This window comes from Papio anubis, unplaced genomic scaffold, assembly GCF_008728515.1.
Source record: "Papio anubis isolate 15944 unplaced genomic scaffold, Panubis1.0 scaffold294, whole genome shotgun sequence".
Classification (NCBI taxonomy): domain Eukaryota; kingdom Metazoa; phylum Chordata; class Mammalia; order Primates; family Cercopithecidae; genus Papio; species Papio anubis.
In genome coordinates, this window is record NW_022163040.1 from 90,927 (window position 1) to 115,307 (window position 24,381).

At 41.6% G+C, this 24,381-nt stretch overlaps 1 protein-coding gene across 3 annotated transcripts in view; it reads left to right on the forward strand.

The window, feature by feature from the left end:
* LOC116268660 (sodium/potassium/calcium exchanger 2-like) overlaps positions 1–24,203 on the forward strand; it is an 81,057-nt gene extending 56,854 nt beyond the window's left edge. For 2 of the 3 annotated variants that reach the window (XM_031661905.1, XM_031661906.1), the window contains one exon: positions 22,172–24,203. In XM_031661905.1, coding sequence (XP_031517765.1) covers positions 22,172–22,336 — 165 coding nt within the window. In that variant the 3' untranslated portion in view covers positions 22,337–24,203. Of the gene's footprint in view, positions 1–725; positions 2,529–22,171 lie in introns of those variants that run through there. The other variant, XM_031661907.1, reaches the window with a different exon arrangement.
* The last annotated feature ends 178 nt before the right edge of the window (positions 24,204–24,381 follow it).

A 24,381-nucleotide genomic window follows, 5' to 3' on the forward strand; every position in this document is an offset into this window, starting at 1 on the left:
TGGTTCTGGGATTGGCACACTGTGGTCCACGGGCCAAATCTGACCTGCAGCCTGTTTCTGTATGACCCATGAGACAAGAATGGGTTTTACATTTCTAAAACTTTTTTTAAAAAGGAAGCAATAGCAGCATCTGTGACAGAGACCATATGGACCTCAAAGCCTAAAATATTTACTATCTGGCCCTTTACAGAAAAAGTTTGCCCATCCTTAGTTTCAACCATCTGTCTTAAAAGACAGAAAAAAAAAAAAGGAATGAGAAGCTCTTCATGTACTGCTATGGAATGACCTCCCATACATGTTGTTTAGTGAAAAAGGCAACATGCCAAATTGTATCCAGTATATTATATTTGTACAATGAAAAAAAGGGGGAAGGGAAATAGCATATAAGCATTTGCTTGGAATGCTGTCAAGTAACTAGTCATGCTACTTGCTTCCAGAACAGGGCCCTGGGCAGTAGGAAACTGGGATGGAAAGGAAGCTTTTTAAAATGCACCATTTTATAACTTTTGAATGTTGAACCAGGCAATTGTATTACCTTTTCCAAAAAAATGCAACACTACTAAAAATAATGGGTTAAAGGAATACAGGAGCAGTGTACTTTGGTCACTATAACACAGACTGAGGATGGACCACCTGAATTCAAATCCTAGCTCTGCTGCTTACCAGCTGTGTAACCCTGAACAAGTGACTTAACCTGTTATCCATTTTCCCTTTCTGTGAAACAGGGATAATAATGGCGTCTGTCTCAGCACCGTTGTGAGGATAAATGCTCTTAGAACAGTTCTTGGCACATTGTAAGTACTGCATAGGTGTGTGCTACTATTAGCAGTACTAAGATTTTTTTAATGGCTATTGAGTAGCGCTAGTGGCAAGGCATCTATTGGTAGACCATGTATGAGCTGCAGTATGAATGGCAATGGCTGGATTTGAGAACCATTTCTGAGCCAGAATTGGGAAGATTTGGTATTGACTTGGTCATGGAAAGTGAAGAAAAGGAAGCTGCAGATGCTGCTGAGGTTTCCAGGCTGGAAAGTCTGGGTGATGGGATGGAATTAGGGCTGGGCCTCCAGAGTCAGAAGGAAAATGTGAATGCAGGATGATCAGGCCACCTGAAGCACAGTTTCATGGACATGATTCAATGCCTTTTCATTTTGTTAGTTTTATTTCCTTTTGAGTTGTATTTTTAGCAAGCTCCATGAAAAGTGGGGTGTGCGTCCTGACTTTATTAATGGAAATTATGAGCGCCATGCACCATACTCATTGCTGTTATTCTCCTGAGAGTTTAGCCCGCCCTGTGTAATTAACCTGCTGTTTTAAAAACCCTATTTACAAGTGAACTAATTTCACATTGTGACCTCATCTCCGAGAGGGTGCTGCCATACAGTCTTTATCGTGGCAATGGAGAGCATTTTTAAAATACTGTCTCACAGAGGAATGAAGTTTTTGCTTCATTTGTATATTCTGTGGAACCAAGAAATAGTATGACTTTTTAAATGGCTGAGTGATAATTATCTTTTCCCAGTAACTGCTGATCCAATGTTGTTGATTCCAACACTGAGAAATCTGATCTGGGATGCCACTGAGAATTTATCAACCTTCTCAAATTTTTGACGTTGAGAATTTAGCCAGATTTGAAAGACAATTCAAGGCAATATGCTCTCCCACCCAGAACCCAGCATTTTCTAACATTTCAATTTTGCCAATCTAGATGGGTGATTTGCACTTGGCCCACATACACTGCAAAACGGCCTGCCTGCTGCATCATAATCCCTGCTGCTGTGACACATCAAAACCCTTTAAATATGCTCACAAATGAGGGTAGAAGGGGGAGAGACTTGCAAATTCCTTAGTTCTAAAATCTAAAACTTCAACTTTTAATAACTGTGTCCTATATTTTCACTTAGCATGAGACAGCTTTTTTTATGTGTTTCAGTTTTTATTTCATTTCACTTCTAAGATTTCCCTCTGTCCTTAGGGAAAATCAGAATTGTCCCTGCTTTGGCTAAGAGCTTCCCAGATGCACCTGTGGGCAAACAGATTTATATAAGAAAATCACATTCCTAGGAATGTGATTGATTGATTGACAGATACAGAGATAGGTAGATAGATAACACATGGTTAGAGATAGAGAACGTGTAAAATGCAAGTGCTTTTATTCTCACTTTACAATTCAAATATTACCTTGCCATATTAAGCTCTTCCTTTCTCGGGAATTCAGCTCTGACTTATTTCTCCATACTGTTATCTTTACCTAAACTCAGTGGAGTTTTTAAGATCTGCTTTTATAAAGCCTCATAATGCTGATAAAAATGTTTGAGTTTTATGTCACAAAGTGAAGAATGAGTAGGGGAAACAGGATGCAAGTGACTGTGGTTTTTAATTTCTCGTTTTAAAAAAAGAAATGCTCAAAAATATCTTCCTACTCTTAAATTTAGATCTCTGAGGTTGATTTTAAAAAACATGTCATGGCCAGGCATGGTGGCTCACACCTGTAATCAATCCCAGTTTGGGGAGGCCAAGGCAAGTCGATCACTTGAGCTCAGGTGTTCAAGACTAGCCTGGGCAACATCACAAAACCCTATCTCTACCAAAAATACAAAAAATTAGCAGGACATGGTGGCATGCACCTGTGGTTCTAGCTACTTTGGAGTCTGAGGTCAGAGGATCACTTGAGCCCAGGAGGCAGAGGCTACAGTGTGCCGTGATCACCCTGGTACACTCCAGCCTAGGCGACAGAGGAGACCCCATCGAAAGGAAGGAGGAAGGGTCATTATAAAAACCAACAGTTTTGTTACAGATTGTTGGAAGGGAGGGAGGGTCATTATAGAAACCAATAGTTTTGTTGCAGATTGTTGGAAGGGAGGAAGGAGGGAAGGTCATTATGAAAATCAGAAGGTTTATTACAGATTGTTGTTGTCATTGTTGTTTAAAGTTGCAGCTATGATTTTAGACCCTCTTTGGAAGATTCTGTAATAAATGTTGGTCAAAACATGTTAGCTCAGATAGGGATTTCTAAGATTATCCAAGTATTTGGTACCTGGAATTCATATGATGTCTTTCTCCCTAAAATATTATTCTTAGTAAGCAAACATTTAAGTTCTTAGCAGTGGTGAGGTTTAATACAGGGTTTGGGAACCTCCAAAGAGAAAGTCACCTTTCTAAATAGTTAAAAAGTAACAGCCAGGTCCACCATTTTGAAAGTTTGAAAATAGGCAAGAACTGCATTTCCCTGGTTTTTCAATCTCCTGGAACATCAATCAAGTATAATAAGAGGTTCTGCCACCCAAGAAGTAAAGGCATTGGTGAAAAGTGGGTGTGTGTATTTGTGTCTGACACCACTAGAACATAAGAGCAGTGCTGGGGGAGATACCAAAGCTGAAGAGTGAAAGAAGTAAGAATATCAAAAGACTCTTCATCGGACTGTTTAGGTTTTTTTTAGGGTTGGGGTCTTGTACCATCACCCAGGCTGGAGTGCAGTGGTGCAATCATGGCTTACTGCAGCCTCCAACTTCTGGGCTCGAGTGATCCTCCCACCTCAGCTTCACAAGTACCTAGGACTACAGGTGCACACCACAATGCCCAGTTAATTTTTTTAATCTTTTGTAGAAATGAGTCTTGCTGTGTTTCCCAGGCTACTCCCAAACTCCTGGCCTCAAGTGATCCTTCTATCCAGACCTCCAAAAGTGCTGGAACTACAATTGTGAGCCACCATAACCCAGCCCAGATTGGATTTTTTAAAGACCCGAACAGTGTTAGTGCTATGACTACCTTAGAAAAGAAATCCACTAGTGTCAGAGAAAACCCAAGACAAATTATAAAACAAGCAAAAATTAGGAATTTTTTACTGACCAGGCCTTGGCACATGGGTTCCATTTTCTGAAGTGGATTTTTTTTCTGTTAATCTGTACATACATATTTTCCAGAAAAACTGGGGTCCAGTTTCTGTATGTGATGACCTGAAAAATATTTACCAACTGCTTAAGATGCACTCAGAGGCCTTTCAACACATTTAAAAGATGAAATAGATACAGATCAGACTCTAGAGTTTCTGCCTTAATTTGAATATTGACAAAGAATTATATATTCACTGAGAATCTCGCTATTAAAAATGCCACTTGTCATTGTGCTTTCTAAAGGAGTTTGAAGAATGTCTATTAAATTGTTCCCATAAGATACATTACGGGCTATTAATAAAAAAGAAAAAACTCCATTACCACTGTGGAAAGAAATACTACCATTAGTATTACTGTTCCTATGAGTAATTTTAATCCAGTTGATAATAAGATGATGAAAATAGTTTTTGAATAATTTTTTATGATTCTCGAGTTGGCTTTTATGTTAGCAAATCTCTTATGGATTTTATCAGCAAGATTTACAGATTTACAAAGCCCATGAAAACAACAAAATCCAATTTACTCTAGCAATACAGAAGAAAATCCACCTCATCCATAAGTTGCACCTCAGAATCGTTGGAGCAAAATGCAAAGTGAGGGAAAACAGTTGCATTCCACCAGACTCTTCAGAAGCCATTCTGCATGATTACAGAATGGTTTCTCAACCTCTTGGAAAAGTTAGGTCCAGACAGCTTCATCACTCACAGCAAGATATTTTGAAACCTTGATTTCGGTTCAGTCTTGTCCAAGATTAAGTTGTTTTCAGGAGGCCATTAGTGCATGAAACCTTCTCATGTTGTGTTTAGGGTGCCAAATTCTTGATTTTTTCTCATCTATATATAAAACAAACCATATGATGGTATTATAAAGGGACTAAATTATTTTCTACCACCAGGCAAACAAAGATTTATTATTTTTAAGAAGTCTGTTTTCGGCCAGGAGTAGTGCCTCATGCCTGTAATCCTAGCACTTTGGGAGGCCAAGGCAGGCGGATCACAAGGTCAGAAGGTCAAGGCCATCCTCACTAACACGGTGAAACCCCGTCTCTACTAAAAATACAAAAAATTAGCCAGGTGTGGTGGCACGCACCTGTAGTCCCAGCTACTTGGGAGGCTGAGGCAGGAGAATCCCTTGAACCTGGGCGTTTGGAGGTTGCAGAGAGCCGAGATCGCACCACTGCCTGGGCAACAGAGCAAGACTCCATCTCAAAAAAAAAAAAAAAAAAAAAAAAGTCTGTTTTCCACTTGTTAGCTCTGTTGGTTTAGGATGTTCACACAGAAGGCAAAACAAATGTCTCACATGGCATTGCCTTCCAAAAAGAAACACGTAAACTTACCTCTTTTTCACTTATCTTATGGATAAGAGATAAGTGATAGGAAAGTAGAGGATAAGAACAGAGTACAGAGAATTAGTTGGTTAAAAAATACAAATACAGGCTGGGTGTGGTCGCTCACACCTGTAATCCCAGCACTTTGGGAAGCCAAGGTGGGCAGATCACTTGAGGTCAGGAGTTCAAGACCAGCCTGGCCAACATGGTGAAAACCCATCTCTACTATAAAAATACAAAAAAAAAAAGTTAACCAGGTATGGTGTCTGGCACTTGTCATCCCAGCTATACAGGAGGCTGAGGAAAGAGAATCGCTCAAACCTGGGAGGCAGAGGCTACAGTGAGCCAAGATCATGCCACTGCACTCCCACCTGGGTGACAGAGCAAGACTGTCTCAAAAAAAAAAAAATATATATATATATATACACACACACACACACACACATACACAAATGCAAAGACATTGAAAAATTAAAAGAACAAAGATAAAGAGATCTTTCTAAGGCTCAGTAAAGAATAAAAGTGGACAAAAAGGGCAATTTAAAAATAAAGCGAACGCAATGATTTATTTCAAAGCCAAAAAGATCTATTCAAAAATGAGATCTTTGAAAAAGATAAACATGCATATGGGCATTGTATTAGTCTACTGGGGCTACCAGAATAAAATACCATAGACTTGGTGGCTAAAACAACAGCTTATTTTCCCGCAGATCTGGGGGGTTGGAAGTCCAAGATCAAGATTCTGGCAGATTCAGTCTCTGGTAAGGGCTTCCTTTTTGGCTTGCAGATGGCTGCTGTCTCATTATGTCTTCACGTGGCTTTCCCTTGGTGCACGTGCACCCTGAGGGGAAAGAGAGGGACATAGAGACAGAGAGAGAGCACAAGCCTTCTGGAATTTCTTATGATCCTATTGAATCAGGGCCCCACCCTTATTACCTCATTTAACCTTAATCACTTCATTAGAGGCCTCATCTCTGAATACAGCCACACTGTAGGGAGTGGAGTTTGGGCATATGAATTGGGGGTTGGAGGGAGGGCTCATAAACTTTCAGTCTATAACAGTCAATAGGGACTGACATCAGAGTTGAGTAACTGAACTTTTCTGAATACAGCTCTCTGGTTTTCTGTCATGTGGTCTAACAGTTTTTCTTCTTCCAGACTCTCCCTGTTTTCATCCGTTTTCAAAGGGGAAAAGCAAATGATGCTTTATCCTCAGCCTTAGAGCCCTTAGGAAAGCCATCCCAGAACTCGGGTTTGCTTTGGAAGTGACTCACAGCACACTTTGCTTGGCGAGTCCTAAACTACAGTGTCAGGGTGCCAAAAGTTCATTTTCCATGTGTCACTTAGAGATTTTAAAGTCAGGTATTTGGGTCTGTAAGACCAAAATGATCCACAACCCAGTAGTGAATAATGTTATAGGTCAGTCTTTCATATTTAAATTTCAAGTATAATGTTCTATTTTCGTAATCCGTTGACATAATGAAGGCCATTAGTATGCTGACCCCACTAATTAGGCAATATGTTTAGGAAACCATGGAGGCGAGAACAACTTACTATTCCTGAGCCAGCCAGAGTTTTGGGTGGGAGTTTATAGGTATTTCTTTTGTGAAATGCGTACTGTGATTTAAGCTTACAAAATGAAGAGTGTTCTATGGAATGTTTCTGGGGAGGCACCTTTTATTTGGCAAAGAGTTGTTGATTTCAGAGCATTTCCCTCTTTCAAAGTGTGACTGTGCATTTTTGGTAATTTTACCTTCAAGAGTTCCAACTCTACCATTGTTTTCAGCTCTGCACAAAACACAGAATTAAGGTGTCACAATATTATGAGTCTTGACACCTGCTTAGCAGCTTTGTTTCTGATAGAAAGTCTACTTAAAGCTTGCCTACTGGAATAAAATCGTATTTTCTCCTTAGGGCTCTGAATTTTTCTCTTTCATCTTATTTACAAAGGCTTTCTATTTATTCATATTGCCTGAGAGAATAAGAAATTATTGATATCGGGGGACATGCCCAAGATGGCCAAATAGGAACAGCTCCAGCCTCCAGCTCCCAGTGCGAGCAACACAGAAGACGGGTGATTTCTGCATTTTCAACTGACATACCAGGTTCATCTCACTGGGGAGTGCTGGACAATTGGTGCTGGTCAGCTGGTGCAGCCTGACCAGCAAGAGCTGAAGCAGGGCAAGGCATCGCCTCACCTGGGAAGCGCAACGGGGAAGGAAATTCCTTTTCCTAGCCAAAGGAAATTGAGACACACAACACCTGGAAAATCGGGTAACTCCCACCCTAATACTGCCCTTTACCAAGGGTCTTAGCAAATGGCACACCAGGAGATTATACCCCACACCTGGCTTGGAGGGTCCCATGCCCACAGAGCCTCCCTCATTGCTAGCACAGCAGTCTGAGATCTAACTGCAAGGCAGCAGCGAGGCTGGGGGAGGGGCACCCGCCATTACTGAAGCTTAAGTAGGTTAATCAAAGCCACTGGGAAGCTCGAATTGGGTGGAGCCCACTACAGCTCAAGGAGGCCAGCCTGCCTCTGTAGACTCCTCCTCTGGAGACAGGGCATAGCTAAACAAAAAGCAACAGAAACCTCACCAGAGGTAAATGCCCCTGTCTGACAGCTTTGAAGAGTGCAGTGGATCTCCCAGCATGGAGGTTGAGATCTGAGAAGAGACAGACTGCCTGCTCAAGTGGGTCCCTGACCCCTGAGTAGCCTAACTGGGACACATCCCCTACTAGGTGCAGACTGACACCTCACACCTCACACAGCTGGGCACATCTCTGAGACGAAGTTTCCAGAGCAAGAATGAGACAGCAACACTCTCTGTTCAGCAATATTCTATCTTCTGCAGCCTCCACTGCTGATTCCCAGGCAAACAGGGTCTGGAGTGATCCTCAAGCAAATTCCAACAGACCTGCAGCTGAGGGTCCTGACTGTTAGTTTTCCTTCTAACAAACAGAAAAGACACCCACACCAAAACCCCATCAGTACGTCACCATCATCAAAGACCAAAGGCAGATAAAACCACAAAGATGGGGAAAAAGCAGTGCAGAAAAGCTGGAAATTCAAAAAATCAGAGCACATCTCCCCCTCCAAAGGAACGCAGCTCATCGCCAGCAATGGATCAAAGCTGGATAAAGAATGACTTTGATGAGTTGAGAGAAGGCTTCAATCAAACTTCTCAGAGCTAAAGGAGGAACTACATAACTAGCGCAAAGAAACTAAAAACCTTGAAAAAAGATTTGACGAATGGCTAATTAGAATAATCAATACAGAGAAGGCCATAAACGAACTGATAGAGATGAAAACCATAACACGAGAACTATGTGACAAATGCACAAGCTTCAGTAACCGACTCCATCATCTGGAAGAAAGAGTATCAATAACTGAAGATTAAATGAATGAAATGAAGCAAGAAGAGAAGTCTAGAGAAAAAAAAGGAAAAAGAAATGAATAAAGCCTCCAAGAAATATGGAATTATGTGAAAAGACCAAATCTACGTCTGGTGTGCCTGAAAGTGACAGGGAAAATGGAACCAAGTTGGAAAATACTCTGCAGGATATCATCCAGGAGAACTTCCCCAACCTAGTAAGGCAGGCCAACATTCAGATTCAGAAAATACAGACAATGCCACAAAGATACTTCTTGAGAAGAGCAACTCCAGGACGCATAATTGACAGATTCACCAAAGTTGAAATGAAGGAAAAAATGTAAAGGGCAGCCAGAGAGAAAGGTCGGGTTACCCACAAAGGGAAGCCCATCAGACTCACAGCAGATCTCTCAGCAGAAACTCTACAAGCCAGAAGAGAGTGGGGGCCAATATTCAACATTCTTAAAGAAAAGAATTTTCAACCGAGAATTTCATATCCAGCCAGAGTAAGTTTCATAAGTGAAGGAGAAATAAAATCCCTTACAGACAAGCAAATTCTTAGAGATTTTGTCACCACCAGGCCTGCCCTTCAAGAGACCCTGAAGGAGGCACTAAACATGGAAAGGAACAACAGGTACCAGCCATTGCAAAAACATGCCAAAATGTAAAGACCATCGATGCTAGGAAGAAACTACATCAACTAACGAGCAAAATAACCAGCTAATATCACGATGACAGGATCAAGTTCACACATAACAATATTAACCTTAAATGTAAATGGACTAAATGCTCCAATTAAAAGACATAGACTGGCAAATTGGATAAAGAGTCAAGACCCATCAGTTTGCTGTATCCAGGAAACCCATCTCACATGCAGAGACACACATAGGCTCAAAATAAAGGGATGGAGGAAGATCTACCAAGCAAATGGAAAACAAAAAAAGCAGGGGTTGTAATCCTAGTCTCTGATAAAACAGACTTGAAACCATCAAAGATCAAAAGAGACAAAGAAGGCCATTACATAATGGTAAAGAGATCAATTCATCAGGAAGAGCTAACTACCCTAAATATATATGCATCTAATACAGGAGCACCCAGATTCATAAAGCAAGTGCTTAGAGACTTACAAAGAGACTTAGACTCCCATTCAATAATAATGGGAGATTTTAACACCCCACTGTCAACATCAGACAGGTCAACGAGATAGAAAGTTATCCAGGATATCCAGGAATTGAACTCAACTCTGCACCAAGCGGACCTAATAGACATCTACAGAACTCTCCACCCCAAATCAACAGAATATACATTCTTCTCAGCACCACATCGCACTTATTCCAAAACTGACCACATAGTTGGAAGTAAAGCACTCCTCAGCAAATGTACGAGAACAGAAATTATAACTGTCTCTCAGACCACAGTGCAATTAAACTAGAACTCAGGACTAAGAAACTCAATCAAAACCGCTCAACTACATGGAAACTGAACAACCTGCTCCTGAATGACTACTGGGTACATAACGAAATGAAGGCAGAAATAAAGATGTTCTTTGAAACCAATGAGAACAAAGATACAACATACCAGAATCTCTGGGACACATTTAAAGCAGTGTGGAGAGGGAAATTTATAGCACTAAATGCCCACAAGAGAAAGCAGGAAAGATCTAAAATTGACACTCTAACATCACAATTAAAAGAACTAGAGGAGCAAGAGCAAACACATTCAAAAGCTAGCAGAAGGCAAGAAATAACTAAGATCAGAGCAGAACTGAAGAACATAGAGACAGAAAAAACCCTCCAATAAATCCATGAATCCAGGAGCTGGTTTTTTGAAAAGATCAACAAAATTGATAGACCACTAGCAAGACTAATAAAGAAGAAAAGAGAGAAGAATCAAATAGATGCAATAAAAAATCATAAAGGGGATACCACCACCTACCCCACAGAAATACAAACTACCATCAGAGAATACTATAAACACCTCTATGCAAATGAACTAGAAACCTAGAAGAAATGGATAATTTCCTGGACACTTACACTCTCCCAAGACTAAACCAGGAAGAAGTTGAATCCCTGAATAGACCAATAGCAGGCTCTGAAATTGAGGCAATAATTGATAGCCTACCAACCAAAAAAAGTCCAGGACCAAACGGATCCACAGCGTAATTCTACCAGAGGTACAAGGAGGAGTTGGTACCATTCCTTCTGAAACTATTCCAATCAATAGAAAAAGAGGGAATCCTCCCTAACTCATTTTATGAGGCCAACATCATCCTGATACCAAAGCCTGACAGAGATACAACAAAAAAAGAGAATTTTAGACCAATATCCCTGATGAACATTGATGCAAAAATCCTCAATAAAATACTGGCAAACCGAATCTAGCAGCACATCAAAAAGCTTATGCACCATGATCAAGTGGGCTTCATCCCTGGGATGCAAGGCTGGTTCAACATAAGCAAATCAATAAACGTAATCCAGCATATAAACAGAACCAAAGACAAAAAACACATGATAATAGACGCAGAAAAGGCCTTTGACAAAATTCAACAGCCCTTCATACTAAAAACTCTCAGTAAATTCGGTATTGATGGAACTTATTTCAAAATAATAAGAGCTATTTATGACAAACCCACAGCCAATATCATACTGAATGGGCAAAAACTGGAAGCATTCTCTTTGAAAACTGGCACAAGACAGGGATGCCCCCCTCTCACCACTCCTATTCAACATAGTGTCTGAAGTTCTGGCTAGGGCAATCAGGCAAGAGAAAGAAATAAAGGGTATTCAATTAGGAAAAGAGGAAGTCCAATTGTCCCTGTTTGCAGATGACATGATTGTATATTTAGAAAACCCCATTGTCTCAGCCCAAAATCTCCTTAAGCTGATAAGCAACTTCAGCAAAGTCTCAGGATACAAAATCAATGTGCAAAAATCACAAGCATTCTTGTACACCAGTAACAGACAAACAGCCAAATCATGAGTGAACTCCCATTCATAATAGCTTCAAAGAGAATAAAATACCTAGGAATCCAACTTACAAGGGATGTAAAGGACCTATCTCTTCAAGGAGAACTACAAACCACTGCTCAGTGAAATAAAAGAGGACACAAACAAATGGAAGAACATACCATGCTCATGGATAGGAAGAATCAATATTGTGAAAATGGCCATACTGCCAAAGGTAATTTATAGATTCAATGCCATCCCCATTAAGCTACCAACGACTTTCTTCACAGAATTGGAAAAAACTGCTTTAAAGTTCATATGGAACCACAAAAGACCCTGCATTGCCAAGACAATCCTAAGCCAAAAGAACACAGCTGGAGGCATCACGCTACCTGACTTCAAACTATACTACAAGGCTACAGTAACCAAAACAGCATGGTACTGGTACCAAAACAGAGATATAGACCAATGGAACAGAACAGAACCCTCAGAAATAATACCACACATCTACAGCCATCTGATCTTTGACAAACCTGAGAAAAAGAAGAAATGGGGAAAGGATTCCCTATTTAATAAATGGTGCTGGGAAAATTGGCTAGCCATAAGTAGAAAGCTGAAACTGGGTCCTTTCCTTACTCCTTATACAAAAATTAATTCAAGATGGATTAGAGACTTAAAGGTTAGACCAAAAACCATAAAAATCCTAGAAGAAAACCTAGGTAATACCATTCAAAACACAGGCATGGGCAAGGACTTCATGTCTAAAATACCAAAAGCAATGGCAACAAAAGCCAAAATTGACAAATGGGATCTCATTAAACTAAAGAGCTTCTGCACAGCAAAAGAAACTACCATCAGAGTGAACAGGCAACCTACAGAATGGGAGAACATTTTTGCAGTCTACTCATCTGACAAAGGGCTAATATCCAGAACCTATAAAGAACTCAATCAAATTTACAACAAAACAAACAACTCCATCAAAAAGTGGGTGAAGGATATGAACAGACAGTTCTCAAAAGAAGACATTCATACAGCCAACAGACACATGAAAAAATGCTCATCATCACTGGCCATCAGAGAATTGCAAATCAAAACCACAACGAGATACCATCTCACACCAGTTAGAATGGCAATCATTAAAAAAATCAGGAAACAACAGGTGCTGGAGAGGATGTGGAGAAATAGGAACACTTTTACACTGTTGGTGGGACTGTAAATTAGTTCAACCATTGTGGAAGACAGTGTGGCGATTCCTCAAGAATCTAGAACTAGAAATACCATTTGACCCAGCTATCCCATTACTGGGTATATACCCAAAGGATTATAAGTCATGCTGCTATAAAGACACATGCACACGTATGTTTATTGCGGCACTATTCACAATAGCAAAGACTTGGAATCAACCTAAATGTCCATCAGTGACAGACTGGATTAAGAAAATGTGGCACATATACACCATGGAATACTATGCAGCCATAAAAAAGGATGAGTTTGTGTCCTTTGTAGGGACATGGAGGCAGGCAGCTGGAAACCATCATTCTTAGCAAACTATCACAAGAACAGAAAACCAAACACTGCATGTTCTCACTCATAGGTGGGAATTGAACAATGAGATCACTTGGACATGGGAAGGGAAACATCACACACCAGGTCCTATTGTTGGGAGGGGGGAGGGGGGAACGATAGCATTACGAGATATACCTAATGTAAATGACGAGTTAATGGGTGCAGCACACCAACATGGCACACGTATACATAGGTAACAAACCTGCACATTGTGCACACGTACCCTAGAACTTAAAGTATAATTTAAAACAAAAAAAAGAAAAAAAAAGAAATTATTGATATCACTAAAGTCAATGAATGCTTGATAAATATTGGATAAGTGGACAGATGGAGGTACAAAATTTTTGCATTTTCCACCTTCAAATCAAATAATTGAATTATAGAATCATATTGCTGGAAATGTTATAATTCACCTAGTCAAGCTTTTTTTCTCCTACATGTCTTTGAAGAAATTGTTTTCCTAAATATTTACTTTGACATTTGTTTGAGTGTTTGAGTGTTCACTATGTGCCAAACACTATTCTAAGTGCTCTTCCTGGATTATCCTAGTTAATTTTATAACAACGATGTTATAAATTCCATTCTTTTACATTGAAGACAGCCTTGGGCTTGACTTCCTATTTAGTAGAAAACCATATGAAAAGTGTGTCTTTGTCTCTCGATCCCCTCCTCCAACCATCCCTGCAATTAGGTAAGACACTCTCAAGATGTCTTCTCCTAGGAGCCTCCCACACACTCACTATAGGCACACACTTTTTTTTTTTTTTTACCAGTTTCCAAGGAAATCTAATTGGAAAAATAAAACATGCCACCTTTGTCAGAGAGAGTATTTTTAATGCTTCAATAATGAAAGAGGAGGGAGGTAGGAGGAGAAGCAGATAGTTCCTTGTTTAAAGATAATGCTGTTTTTATTGTGCATATTCTTCTCATGGGGCTCTGTTGGCCTTTGAACACTGAATGTTGGAGTCTGAAAATAACCTATTTCCTCTTTCAGTTCTTGCTAAAGTTAGCCCCAGGAAAGTTTATTGTTATAAAGGGCTTAATCCATCTTCTACAATGTCCCCCAGATATCCATTTTAGAAGTAGCCAGAGCCAGATTATCCACAGTTATGGGAATCAGGGGTGACATCAGCAATGAAGTGCACATAAAATCACAAGCCCTCATTTTGGCCATAGCGCACTTGGTTGCCACCTCCTTCTACCTCAAACTGAGCTAAATCTCTACTTTTTTCTTGGGTAGAGATGCTAAAGAACAAGTCTTTCTTCCTAACTTATATTTGAAGTCCTGATATTCACTGATGACTTAGCACCTGCACTTCATTTTTAAATTTGCACCTAGGAACTTGGAGACGTTACTCAGTGAGCTAAAGGAGAGAAGAGGGCATCTCAGTGGCCCCTACTCTCCACACACCCCCAGGTCTGCCCTTCATTTCATTTTCAATGCTGCTGTGGATGTTACGTGACTCTGAGAAAAGGAAAGGAATACAATATTCAGATGTTTATCAGCTTTTTAAAGAAATATGAGGCTGAGAACAGTAGCTCACACCCATAATCCCAGCACTTTGGGAGGCCAAGGCAGGGGGATCACTTGAGTCAGCCTGGGCAACTAAGTGAGATCTTGTCTCTACAAAAAATAAACAAAAATTAGCCATGGTGGTACATACCTGTAGTCTCAGTTACTTGGGAGGCTAAAGTGGTAAGATTGCTTGAACCCAGGGAGATGGAGGCTGCAGTGAACTGAGATCATGCCACTGCAATCTAGCACTCTAGTGTAGGTGACAGAGTGAGACCCTGTCTCAAAAAAATAAAAATAAAAATAAAAAAATAAAAAGAATGAAATGCGAGCCATTCAGACCATTAGAAATTAGATTTAGGCTCAAGAAAATAGGAAAAAAAAAGTCAATTAAATGCTTCATTGCCGGGGTCTGACCCACAGACCCAGGCTGCACAACAGATGAATAACATACTCAGACACCGATATTCAGTGAAAGAGCAGCTAGGGGGCCAGGCCACTCACAGAGCTGTGGCAGCCACACGCCTTGACTAGCTGGCCCAGCCAGCATTTTTTCAGTGCAGATTTAATGACAAAGGTTTTGAGTCAACACCACTACAGGGTAATTACACACAGATGATTAAAGGCCAGGTTTCTGGAGACATGAGTAAACAAACTATTCAGATAAACTCCCTTGTATTATTGTAGCTACTTCTCGCCCTCTGCCCCAGGATAAGAGCCACTGCTTTCAGCTCATTCTTCCCCAAAGCTTTGTAAACCGCCCCCGATCCCCGGGCCTTCCAAGAAGGTTTGCTTCTCTTTCCTATAATTTCCTCTTACAATTTTTTCCACCACCCTGACTGAACTGTTACACTTCATGTTTGCTATACCTAGCTTTTATTTTAATAGATTAAATTTATTACAAAACAAAGCTGAGAAGCCTGGTATAACTGGATGTAAAAACCATTTGTATCTATTTTTAGGACTGAGGAAAGGAGGGAGTGTGGAATAGGGGAAGATCCTTAAGCTGCGAGTTAGGGGTTACTGAGGGTTGGCCTGGCACTGCCACTTTTCTTCAACAGGTCACTCCATCTCAGGTTCCCTACCCATCAAATGGAAGGCGCTGGTCTCAAGGACAAGACTTTTCCAATTCTGAAATTCTGGAGCTCCTTCTTCTCTTGGGGCCTAAAGCTCCTGCTCTAAAGGACTGCAGACATCTATGATTGCAGCTTGTCTGTTGTGATCTATTATTGTCCATATGATTAATTGAGTAACAAGTTATTGTACAGGAAGGTAATCCACATTAAAACATCCCAGGAGACAATTAAGCTCTGCCTTGCAATAAGGTAGTGTTTAAGGTCTGGCAGGGCCTAGAAGCAGTGAGATGCACTAATGTTTTTAAAGTCAATGAATTATGTTTTTACATAAATACGTAAGTGCTGACATTCTATTTTGACCCAGCATCATGCCACACTGAAAGGGCTTCCCAATGATAAGAGGTGGCACTCCTAAGTGTTGAAGTGAGCCGGGAGAGAGATGTAAGAACTTCACTCCCAGCCTGAATCAAGCCTCAACTGGGATTTAGGCAAATCTGGGTGATCCTCTGAGATTGCTCCTTGTGAATTGGTGTTGAGATGTTATTACCAGTCAATTAAAACTGAACTTGAATTAGGCCTACTTTCAGATGCCTCCTGGATTTTCACTTTAATTCTCTGACAGGAGAGATAGTGTTAAAGCAAGTTCTCCTTCACTCTGGAATATTGCTCAGTGCCCTTCACAGACAAAAACAAGTAAGAAACTGCGTTGCCTCCAAGAAATATTTTTCTGGCTTCTGAGGCAACCTCTGAACTAGTGAATCCAGCTCAGGCCCCTCCACCGAAGACCTGATGTTTATTTGGGGGCAAACATCTATACCAAATTCACGTGGAAAAAGTGTAAGATGCACATGCAAAGAAGCTGAATGGATTCTCATGATGCTATGAGAATCTGGACCGGCTACTGCTGTACCTCTCCCATTTACCAGATAAAAAAAAAAGGCAAGCTGATTTTACCCCTTCCAGTAGATGCTAACTGACCTCTGAAACTCTTCTCTTCTGTGCTCCGTAAGAGTTCTGATGGCCGAACCTCCAGATTTCAACCTCCAGTATTGATAAATGAGTCCTAGAAGGTGGTTATCCATTTGTTACCAGTTGTCACTTAGAATAACATTTATATTCTCTTTATCAAGTCTTTTTTTTTCCTTTGAGACAGAGCCTCTGTTGTCAGGCTACAGTGCAGCAGCGAGATCTCAGTTCACTGCAACCTGTGCCTCCTGGGTTCAAGTGATTCTCCTGCCTCAAGCCTCCTAAGTAGCTGGGATTGCAGGCACCTGTCATCACACCCAGCTAATTTTTGTATTTTTAGTAGAGATGGGGTTTCACCATGTTGACCAGGCTGGTCTCAAACTCCTGACCCTCAAGTGATCCACCTGCCTTGGCCTCCCAAAGTGCTGGAATTACAGACCTGAGCCACCGAGCCCGGCTCTCAAGGCTTTTCAACCTGATACAGTTACACTAAAATTTCTATTACACCACTGAAGAATGTTACATTTCTTTAGTCCTGCCTCACCTTTTTTCACAAGATTGGAGGCTACTTACAAAAATACGTCTAATGAAAAAGGATAAAATGAATGGTTTTGAGAAAATACAGCTCAGGATGAGAAAGGACAGTAGTAAGACTGGAACACGGTGAGCACAGATCCAGCACTGTCATTGTTGGGTGCATGACTTGGGCAGACTTTCCTATAAACAGCGAGAAAACCCATGTGAAGTCCCGCATTTTGACACCTAGTCTAGTGTTTACATGTGGTCCCCTGACCTGCATTAATAAGATATCTTATAGAGAGACCAGATTCCTGCCTTCCTGTGTAATTCATAGAGCGATCCCAGGCTGCTCAGTAAACGAAGTCACAGCATGTGGGTGCCTTTGTCCCAGAAGCATTGCAATCAATCGTAAGTTTCAGATTGTCTCTCAAGTCAATACAGGCAGTCCAGGGCTCGAATGGCCCTTGATGGGTGTCAGAAACTCAGAGCCTCACATATTGTTCCTCTACCCCATGGCCCAAGATTTTCTTCTGCTGTGGGCAAAATGTCCCCTCCAGCCATCAGGAAGGAGGACGGAAGGATACACCCCCACCCTTTAAAGACAGATCTAGGAAGTTGTGTGGCGGACACTTTAATACATCCTTTGGCCAGAACTTAATCACATTGCCACACCTGGCCAAGAAGGCTGAAATTATTCCAGGCCTAGCTAAAAGCAAGCTTTCTATTTGTTAAAGCCAAAAGGCAGTACTGTCGTCCCTTGGTATCCATGGGGGATTGGTTCCAAGATCCCCAAAGATACCAAATTCCATGGATGTTCAAGCCCCTGATATAAAATGGGGTAGAATTTGCATGTAACAAATATGTATCCTCCCATATCCTTTAAATCATCTCTAGATTGCTTAGAATGACTAATGCAATGTAAATGCTATGTAAATAGTTGTTACACTGTATCGCTTTTTATTTGTATCACTTTTTATTGAAAGTTACTTTACCACAGTTCTGGAGGCTAGAAGTCCAGGCTCCAGGCATTGGCAGGGTTGGTTTCCTCGGAGGCCTCTCTCCTTTGCTTGCTGGCACCACCTTCCTGCTGTGCCCCCATCTTCATGTGGCCTTTCCTCTGTGCACAGGAACCCCTGGTGTCTCTCCAGGTGTCCTGATCTTCTCCTGTAAGGACACCAGGCAGATTCGATTAGGACCCACCCTAGTGGCCCTGTTTTAACTTAATTACCTCTTTGAAGATCCTATCTCCAAATAAGTCACATTCTGAGGTACTGATGGGGAGAGGTGGGGGTTGCAGCTTCAACATATGAATTTGGTTGGGGAGGAAGGAAGGGGCATGATTGGGAGGAACACAATTCAGTCCACAATAGGCAGAATAGATATAGGAAGACAAGCAGTAGTCTCTTGCCACGTAACCTGCCAGCATCCCTGTAACTGGATAAATACTGCAGTAATTCTTTGGAATCTTCTGTTCTGTCTCACCTTTTAAATCCAAGACTCCTCGAAAGCACGAGTCCCAGAATTAAATGCAGTGCTTTGCACCTGTAGGTGCTCAGTGACTGCTTGCAGGTGTTGGTGGTGACTGCTCATGGAATCACAGCCTGAGCAGACACTGGAACTCAGGATTCCTGATTCTCTACCACCTACTCCTCCCAGCATGCTGCACTGGCTCTTTTAAGTTCTGACAACCAACATACCACCACCCACCATGTGGGAACTTAAAGTCATATGTTTTTGTGTCAGATTTTTCATATCAAAGATTACAAGGCCCTAAAGCTTTACACAATTCTAGGGCTACTTCAGAGACCCCAGCAGATATCAAACTATTTTAAGCCCTTATATCAAAAGCCATTTGAATCCTTTCTGGACCATTTTGCTTTGTTTTGTTTTCTATGGACACCCTGCAGAAGTTTTAGGAGGTAAGGGTGAGTTGTCACAAGGTCAAAGCCAGCATATCACAACTCTAGGAAAAGTTGGAAGATCGCTGCCCTAACCTCAGTTGCCTCTCCCCTGGAGCATCCAGTTTGAACAAAGACAAAATGAGCCTCAAACTTGGAACAGTATTTTTTTCTTCCACTTCCCTAACCAGCTTGCAAGCTGCCTCCCATTGAGTCAGAGTGAGACTTTACTTGGCAAAGACAATTTCACCTAATGTATGCCAACAGCCTTGTTCCCTGGGGTACCTCTCAAATCCACCCCAGGATTCTAGGCTCCCGTACTTCCCTGTAGCAGGACTTGGCCCCCAGGAGGCTGTGAAGTTTCCATGGAGGGCCCTGTCGGCACAGCCTGAGACATAGTCTCTTCTCCTAATCCATTTCTGCCCTAGCAACAGCTACCTCCAATGCAGCTTTGGAAGCTGTACAATATAGCTAATTGTTTGCATTGGACAGTAGTGTGTTTAGAGCTTATACATCCAAACAGACTATTATTTTCTGCTATTTGCTAGTGGCAATGCCTGCCTGGTGACTTTGGCAGATGGAGAAAGGAGCTAATCCGTAGGTTATAAGCAGAAGGGTTATTGATGAAATGTCACCATCTGTTGGTGTCATTAAAATGATATGAGTCATAAAGAGTTGCTTTTGTGTTTTTTCAGAAAATGGTTAGCTTGAAGTTGAGAGAGAAGTTGCTAGATTGTGGATGGTAGTGATGAACAGAGCTCGGGGAAGGCATCAATCCCAGAACAGGGAGGAGCCTTAATGAACTCATCAGCTTGATGGGTCTTCAGGGAAGCTGACTGACCCTCTGCTCAAAAAAAAAAATCATCTCTCATGAGAGATCGGGTATTTATTAAGAATGATGCAATGCCCCAAGGCTCCCATGCCTATTTCTGGGACAACTTCCAGGAGGTAAGGGGAAACTCATTCATTTGGGTTAAACAAGAAGGATCGTACCTGGGAGGGAACAGACAGGAAAACATACCTGTCTCCTTAATCCACATTGGCCCCATGACACAAAGATTATTCACGTAGCTAGCTGACACCTTGGGAGGCTAGTGAGCCCAATAGGGAATGATATTCTGTACACCTGCTATATCCACAAGGAAGAGACAGAGGTGGCATAGAAGAGGGACCAGAGCCAGCACACCAAGCTTCCATCAAAGATTTCTTCCATTTCAGGATGGAAGAAAGCAATGGATGGAATAATATGTGAATTGCATAGCAAAGAAACAGGGAGTGTGAGGTGTGTATTTAATAAGGATCCAGGGCACCAAACTAAACTGTGCCAACTTCCTGATTCTGCCTTATTATTATACCTAATCCCTTTAAATTCCATCATGTTTGCTGTTTACAAATTCTTTTACCCACTGCCAAGGACATATACCCAAAGCAGAAGAACCTGTTGTTACCAACCTTTTTCAACATGGCCTGGCATCCCTTTTTTAAATTATTATTTCAAATTGTAACCCCTAGAGAGAGTTGAAGAGACTGTATAAACCACTACACATACTTTCGGCAGTACCTCAGGTTTGCCAGGTCAATAAACAAGACGTAGCATTGCTGCGAGCCCGGCCTCGAGGCCAGCTGACCTGAGCCTGCCCCTCCTGCCACCTCTGTAGGGACACAGGTGCTGGAGGGGTGCACTGTTACTGTTTGAAAAGTGTGTGGTGCTGGAAGCAAAAGCCCCAGGGGTGGGAGCTTTCTAAAGTTATTTATATGGTCTCAAAAGGAAGCATCAGTGGAAAAGTTCCTGTTGATATTTTTAGATCTGATGCGTGGTCCACTGCTGCACTTTCATTTTTAAACAAGCAGGGAAGGGAGTGATTGATGATGTCTACAGTGCTGTTTTGGAAGTGTTGAGGGCTCAGCTGACAGTCTAATAGTCACCCCCTGCTAGGCCCAGATCCTCCATCTCTTCCAGCCCTGACTTCAGAAGCTACTGACTTCAGTGGCTGACAAATAAAACGCTGGCCACTGGCTGCCAAGTCAGAGACTCTGAAGTTTCTTCCCTGGCTCCAACACCCTGTGCAGGTTCAATGTCTTGCTCGACTTCTACCTTCTGTTTCTGAGGACTGAGGCATATGTTTGCGTAAGTTGTCTTTGGCTGCAAGTACAATGGCTTAGAACTTAACTGTGGTTAAGCAGGTGACTGACAACCTGAGAAGGGTGTGAGGGTGAGAGGGAGAAATGAAGAGAGGTCAGTCAATGGGTACAAACTTACAGTTAGATAGAAGAAATCAGTTCTAATGTTCCTTAGGAGACTAGGGTGACCATAGCTAGCAACAACATGCTGTATGTTTCAAAGCTAGAAGAGAGGGCTCGGAATGTTACCACACATAGAAATGATAAACACTCAAGGTGATGGAGGCCCCAAATACCCTGACTTGATCATTACACATTCAATGCATGTAAAAAATACACGTACCCCATAAATATGTAAAGTATCAATGAAAGAAAAAAACACAACTACACAAAAATCTATGCACTTAGTTATTCCAAGGCCAGTGGGAAGTTAATCTCTCTTAGTAGTATTACTGAATTGTTTCTGTGGTTACTTTCATTGGCCTGATGAAAATCAGTGTTCAAAAAAAAAAGAGAAACAAAGAAATTTTAATTTTTATCAGTGCTCTCCTTCCCCAGGAGCCTGAAGCTTGTGGCTCTATCTTCAAGGAAATGGAAAGATGGGGGAGACGGTGGTCATCAAGTCTTTTCCTCCACAGATAGTTTCTTATAAGAAGCTCGTGAATTGTACTTGTAAGCCCACTCCAGTTGAATAATCGGTTGATGAACATGAGAAGCTGAAGAGCATTCAAGAGAGAAAAGAAAATTCTTACATGCTCATGACTGGGCAATGTATTATTTGTTCCTAGGACTCAGACTGTGACAAATGAGGTTTTCTTACAAACCTCAAAAACACACATATGAAGCTACTGGAACGAGTCCAGAAAACTCCTGATAAGACATGGAGTTTTCCCCTTGTTCTGTGCTCCTGCTGTTGTGCCTATGTACATTTAACATTTTTGTTTGTTTAATTTTACCTCTTTTTCTGCCACAGACCACAGAGACAGCTGATGATGAGGAGGACCAGCCTCTTAGCCTTGCCTGGCCTTCTGAAACCCGCAAGCAAGTCACATTTCTGATCGTTTTCCCCATAGTGTTTCCTCTCTGGATTACCTTACCTGATGTTCGCAAACCTGTAAGTAAAGCATTTTTAAAATAGTTTCCTTGTAAAACGTATGGTACATAACAGGGTGCATAGTCTGCTTCAGTTTGTGTTAAAAGGAAAAAGGAAATACACTTGTATCAAAATTTCACATGTACCGCAAAAATAGGTACAACTATTATGTAACAAAAAAAATTTAAGTTTAAGGAAAAAGAGAAAGTGACATATAAGAAGACACAAATTTCTCTCAGCAGACACACAATCATACTGATTGTTCAAGTTATCAAATCTGCATAACAAACTACCCCAAAACTTAGTGGTGTGAAACAACCATCATTTTAGTCTGCCCTTGGATCCTGTCGATCAGGAATTTGAATAGGACACATTGTGGATGGCTTGTCTCTGCTCCATAATGTCTGTGGCCTGAGTAGGAAGACTTGAAGGGTTACGTGTATCTCATCTTGGGGCTACAATCATCTGGAGGCTTCTTTGTCGTTTCTGGCACCTGGGCAGAAATTATTCAAAGACTAGGCTCAGCTGGGACTGTCTACTGGAATGCCTAAACATGGCCTCTTCATGTGACTTGGGCTTCCTCACAGCATGATGGCCTCAGGATAGTGAAATGTTTTATGTAAGAGGTGAGTCAGGACTCCAAGAGTGAGTGTTGCAGTGACAGAAGGCAGAAGCTGCATGGTCTATGATGATTCAGTCCCAGAAGTTACATAGATTCACTTCTGCTATGCCCTACTGACCAAAGCAGTCATAAGTGTGTCTTGATTAAAGGGGAAGGAGACAAAAAGTTTACGTAGAATACATCAGTGTCATGTAGCATATCACTCTCCTGTTGGGAAGAGTGTCAAAGAATTTGCAACTGTGTTTTAAAACCACCACAGTGATTGTCTCTGAGAAGGTGAGAACGGCAACTGAAGGTCTGAGGCAGGAAGGTTACTCACATTTTCTTGAGCATTCTTGTGACTATGAACATTATTAATTAATTCAAAAAATGTAAAGAGATGCATTTATGTAATATAAATGCCTACATGTCTGATGTTCTCTCTCATGTTACTATCATTACTTTAATCGATTTTATTATCTACCATTATCATGTACTGGGTGCTCCGAACACAACATCAGCCAAGTACACTCTGAGTGTAGACCATATCAAGAGTATACCCCCACCCACTATTGTTGAAGTGAGTTCTTGGGCCATTAGCCCCAGAGGTGAAAGAACTAATGAGAGAAGGAGAAACAGCTCTACTTAGTATAGCACCACACATACAAACTCATTCAACAAAACTGTATACCTAATATGCATCAGATTCTGTACTAAGTGTTCCCCGTGAGAGTCTCGTTTCTGCTTGGAACAGCGCACAGTATACTCAGAAATCCAGTCCATCCCAGGGCTGGCCCTTGTGGGAAGCAATGAGAGAAGCCCCAGCAGCTACTCTGCCCATGCTTCAGGGACTGGCTCTCAAAGGGGGACTGCACAGGGAGGAGAGCATTGTGGACAGCTCCACTTTCTTGTTCTGTGCATCAGCCAGGGCAGTTGTCATAAGCCAGGTAACAACTGCCTTGATTGATTCCTGTTGGTTTGCCAGCAGCTGCCAATCAGGAGGCTTTGATCTTCTTTAATACCTTCTGGATCTTTCAATTCAGATTGGCAAGAGGATGAACATTTTGCCCACCTTTATTCTAAAAGTACTTCCCAACCCTGAGAGCCCAGGGCCTTGAGTTATTGGCCCACAGTAAACTATATTATGTAATTTCAGGAAACGTCTAGGGTAGGAATATGTATATTGTTGGCATAAATAGAAAAACTTAGGCACAAAGAAATTAGCTAATTTGGCCGGGCGCGGTGGCTCAAGCCTGTAATCCCAGCACTTTGGGAGGCTGAGACGGGTGGATCACGAGGTCAGGAGATCGAGACCATCCTGGCTAACACGGTGAAACCCCGTCTCTACTAAAAATACAAAAAACTAGCCGGGCGAGGTGGCGGGCGCCTGTAGTCCCAGCTACTCCGGAGGCTGAGGCAGGAGAATGGCGTGAACCCGGGAGGCGGAGCTTGCAGTGAGCTGAGATCCGGCCACTGCACTCCAGTCTGT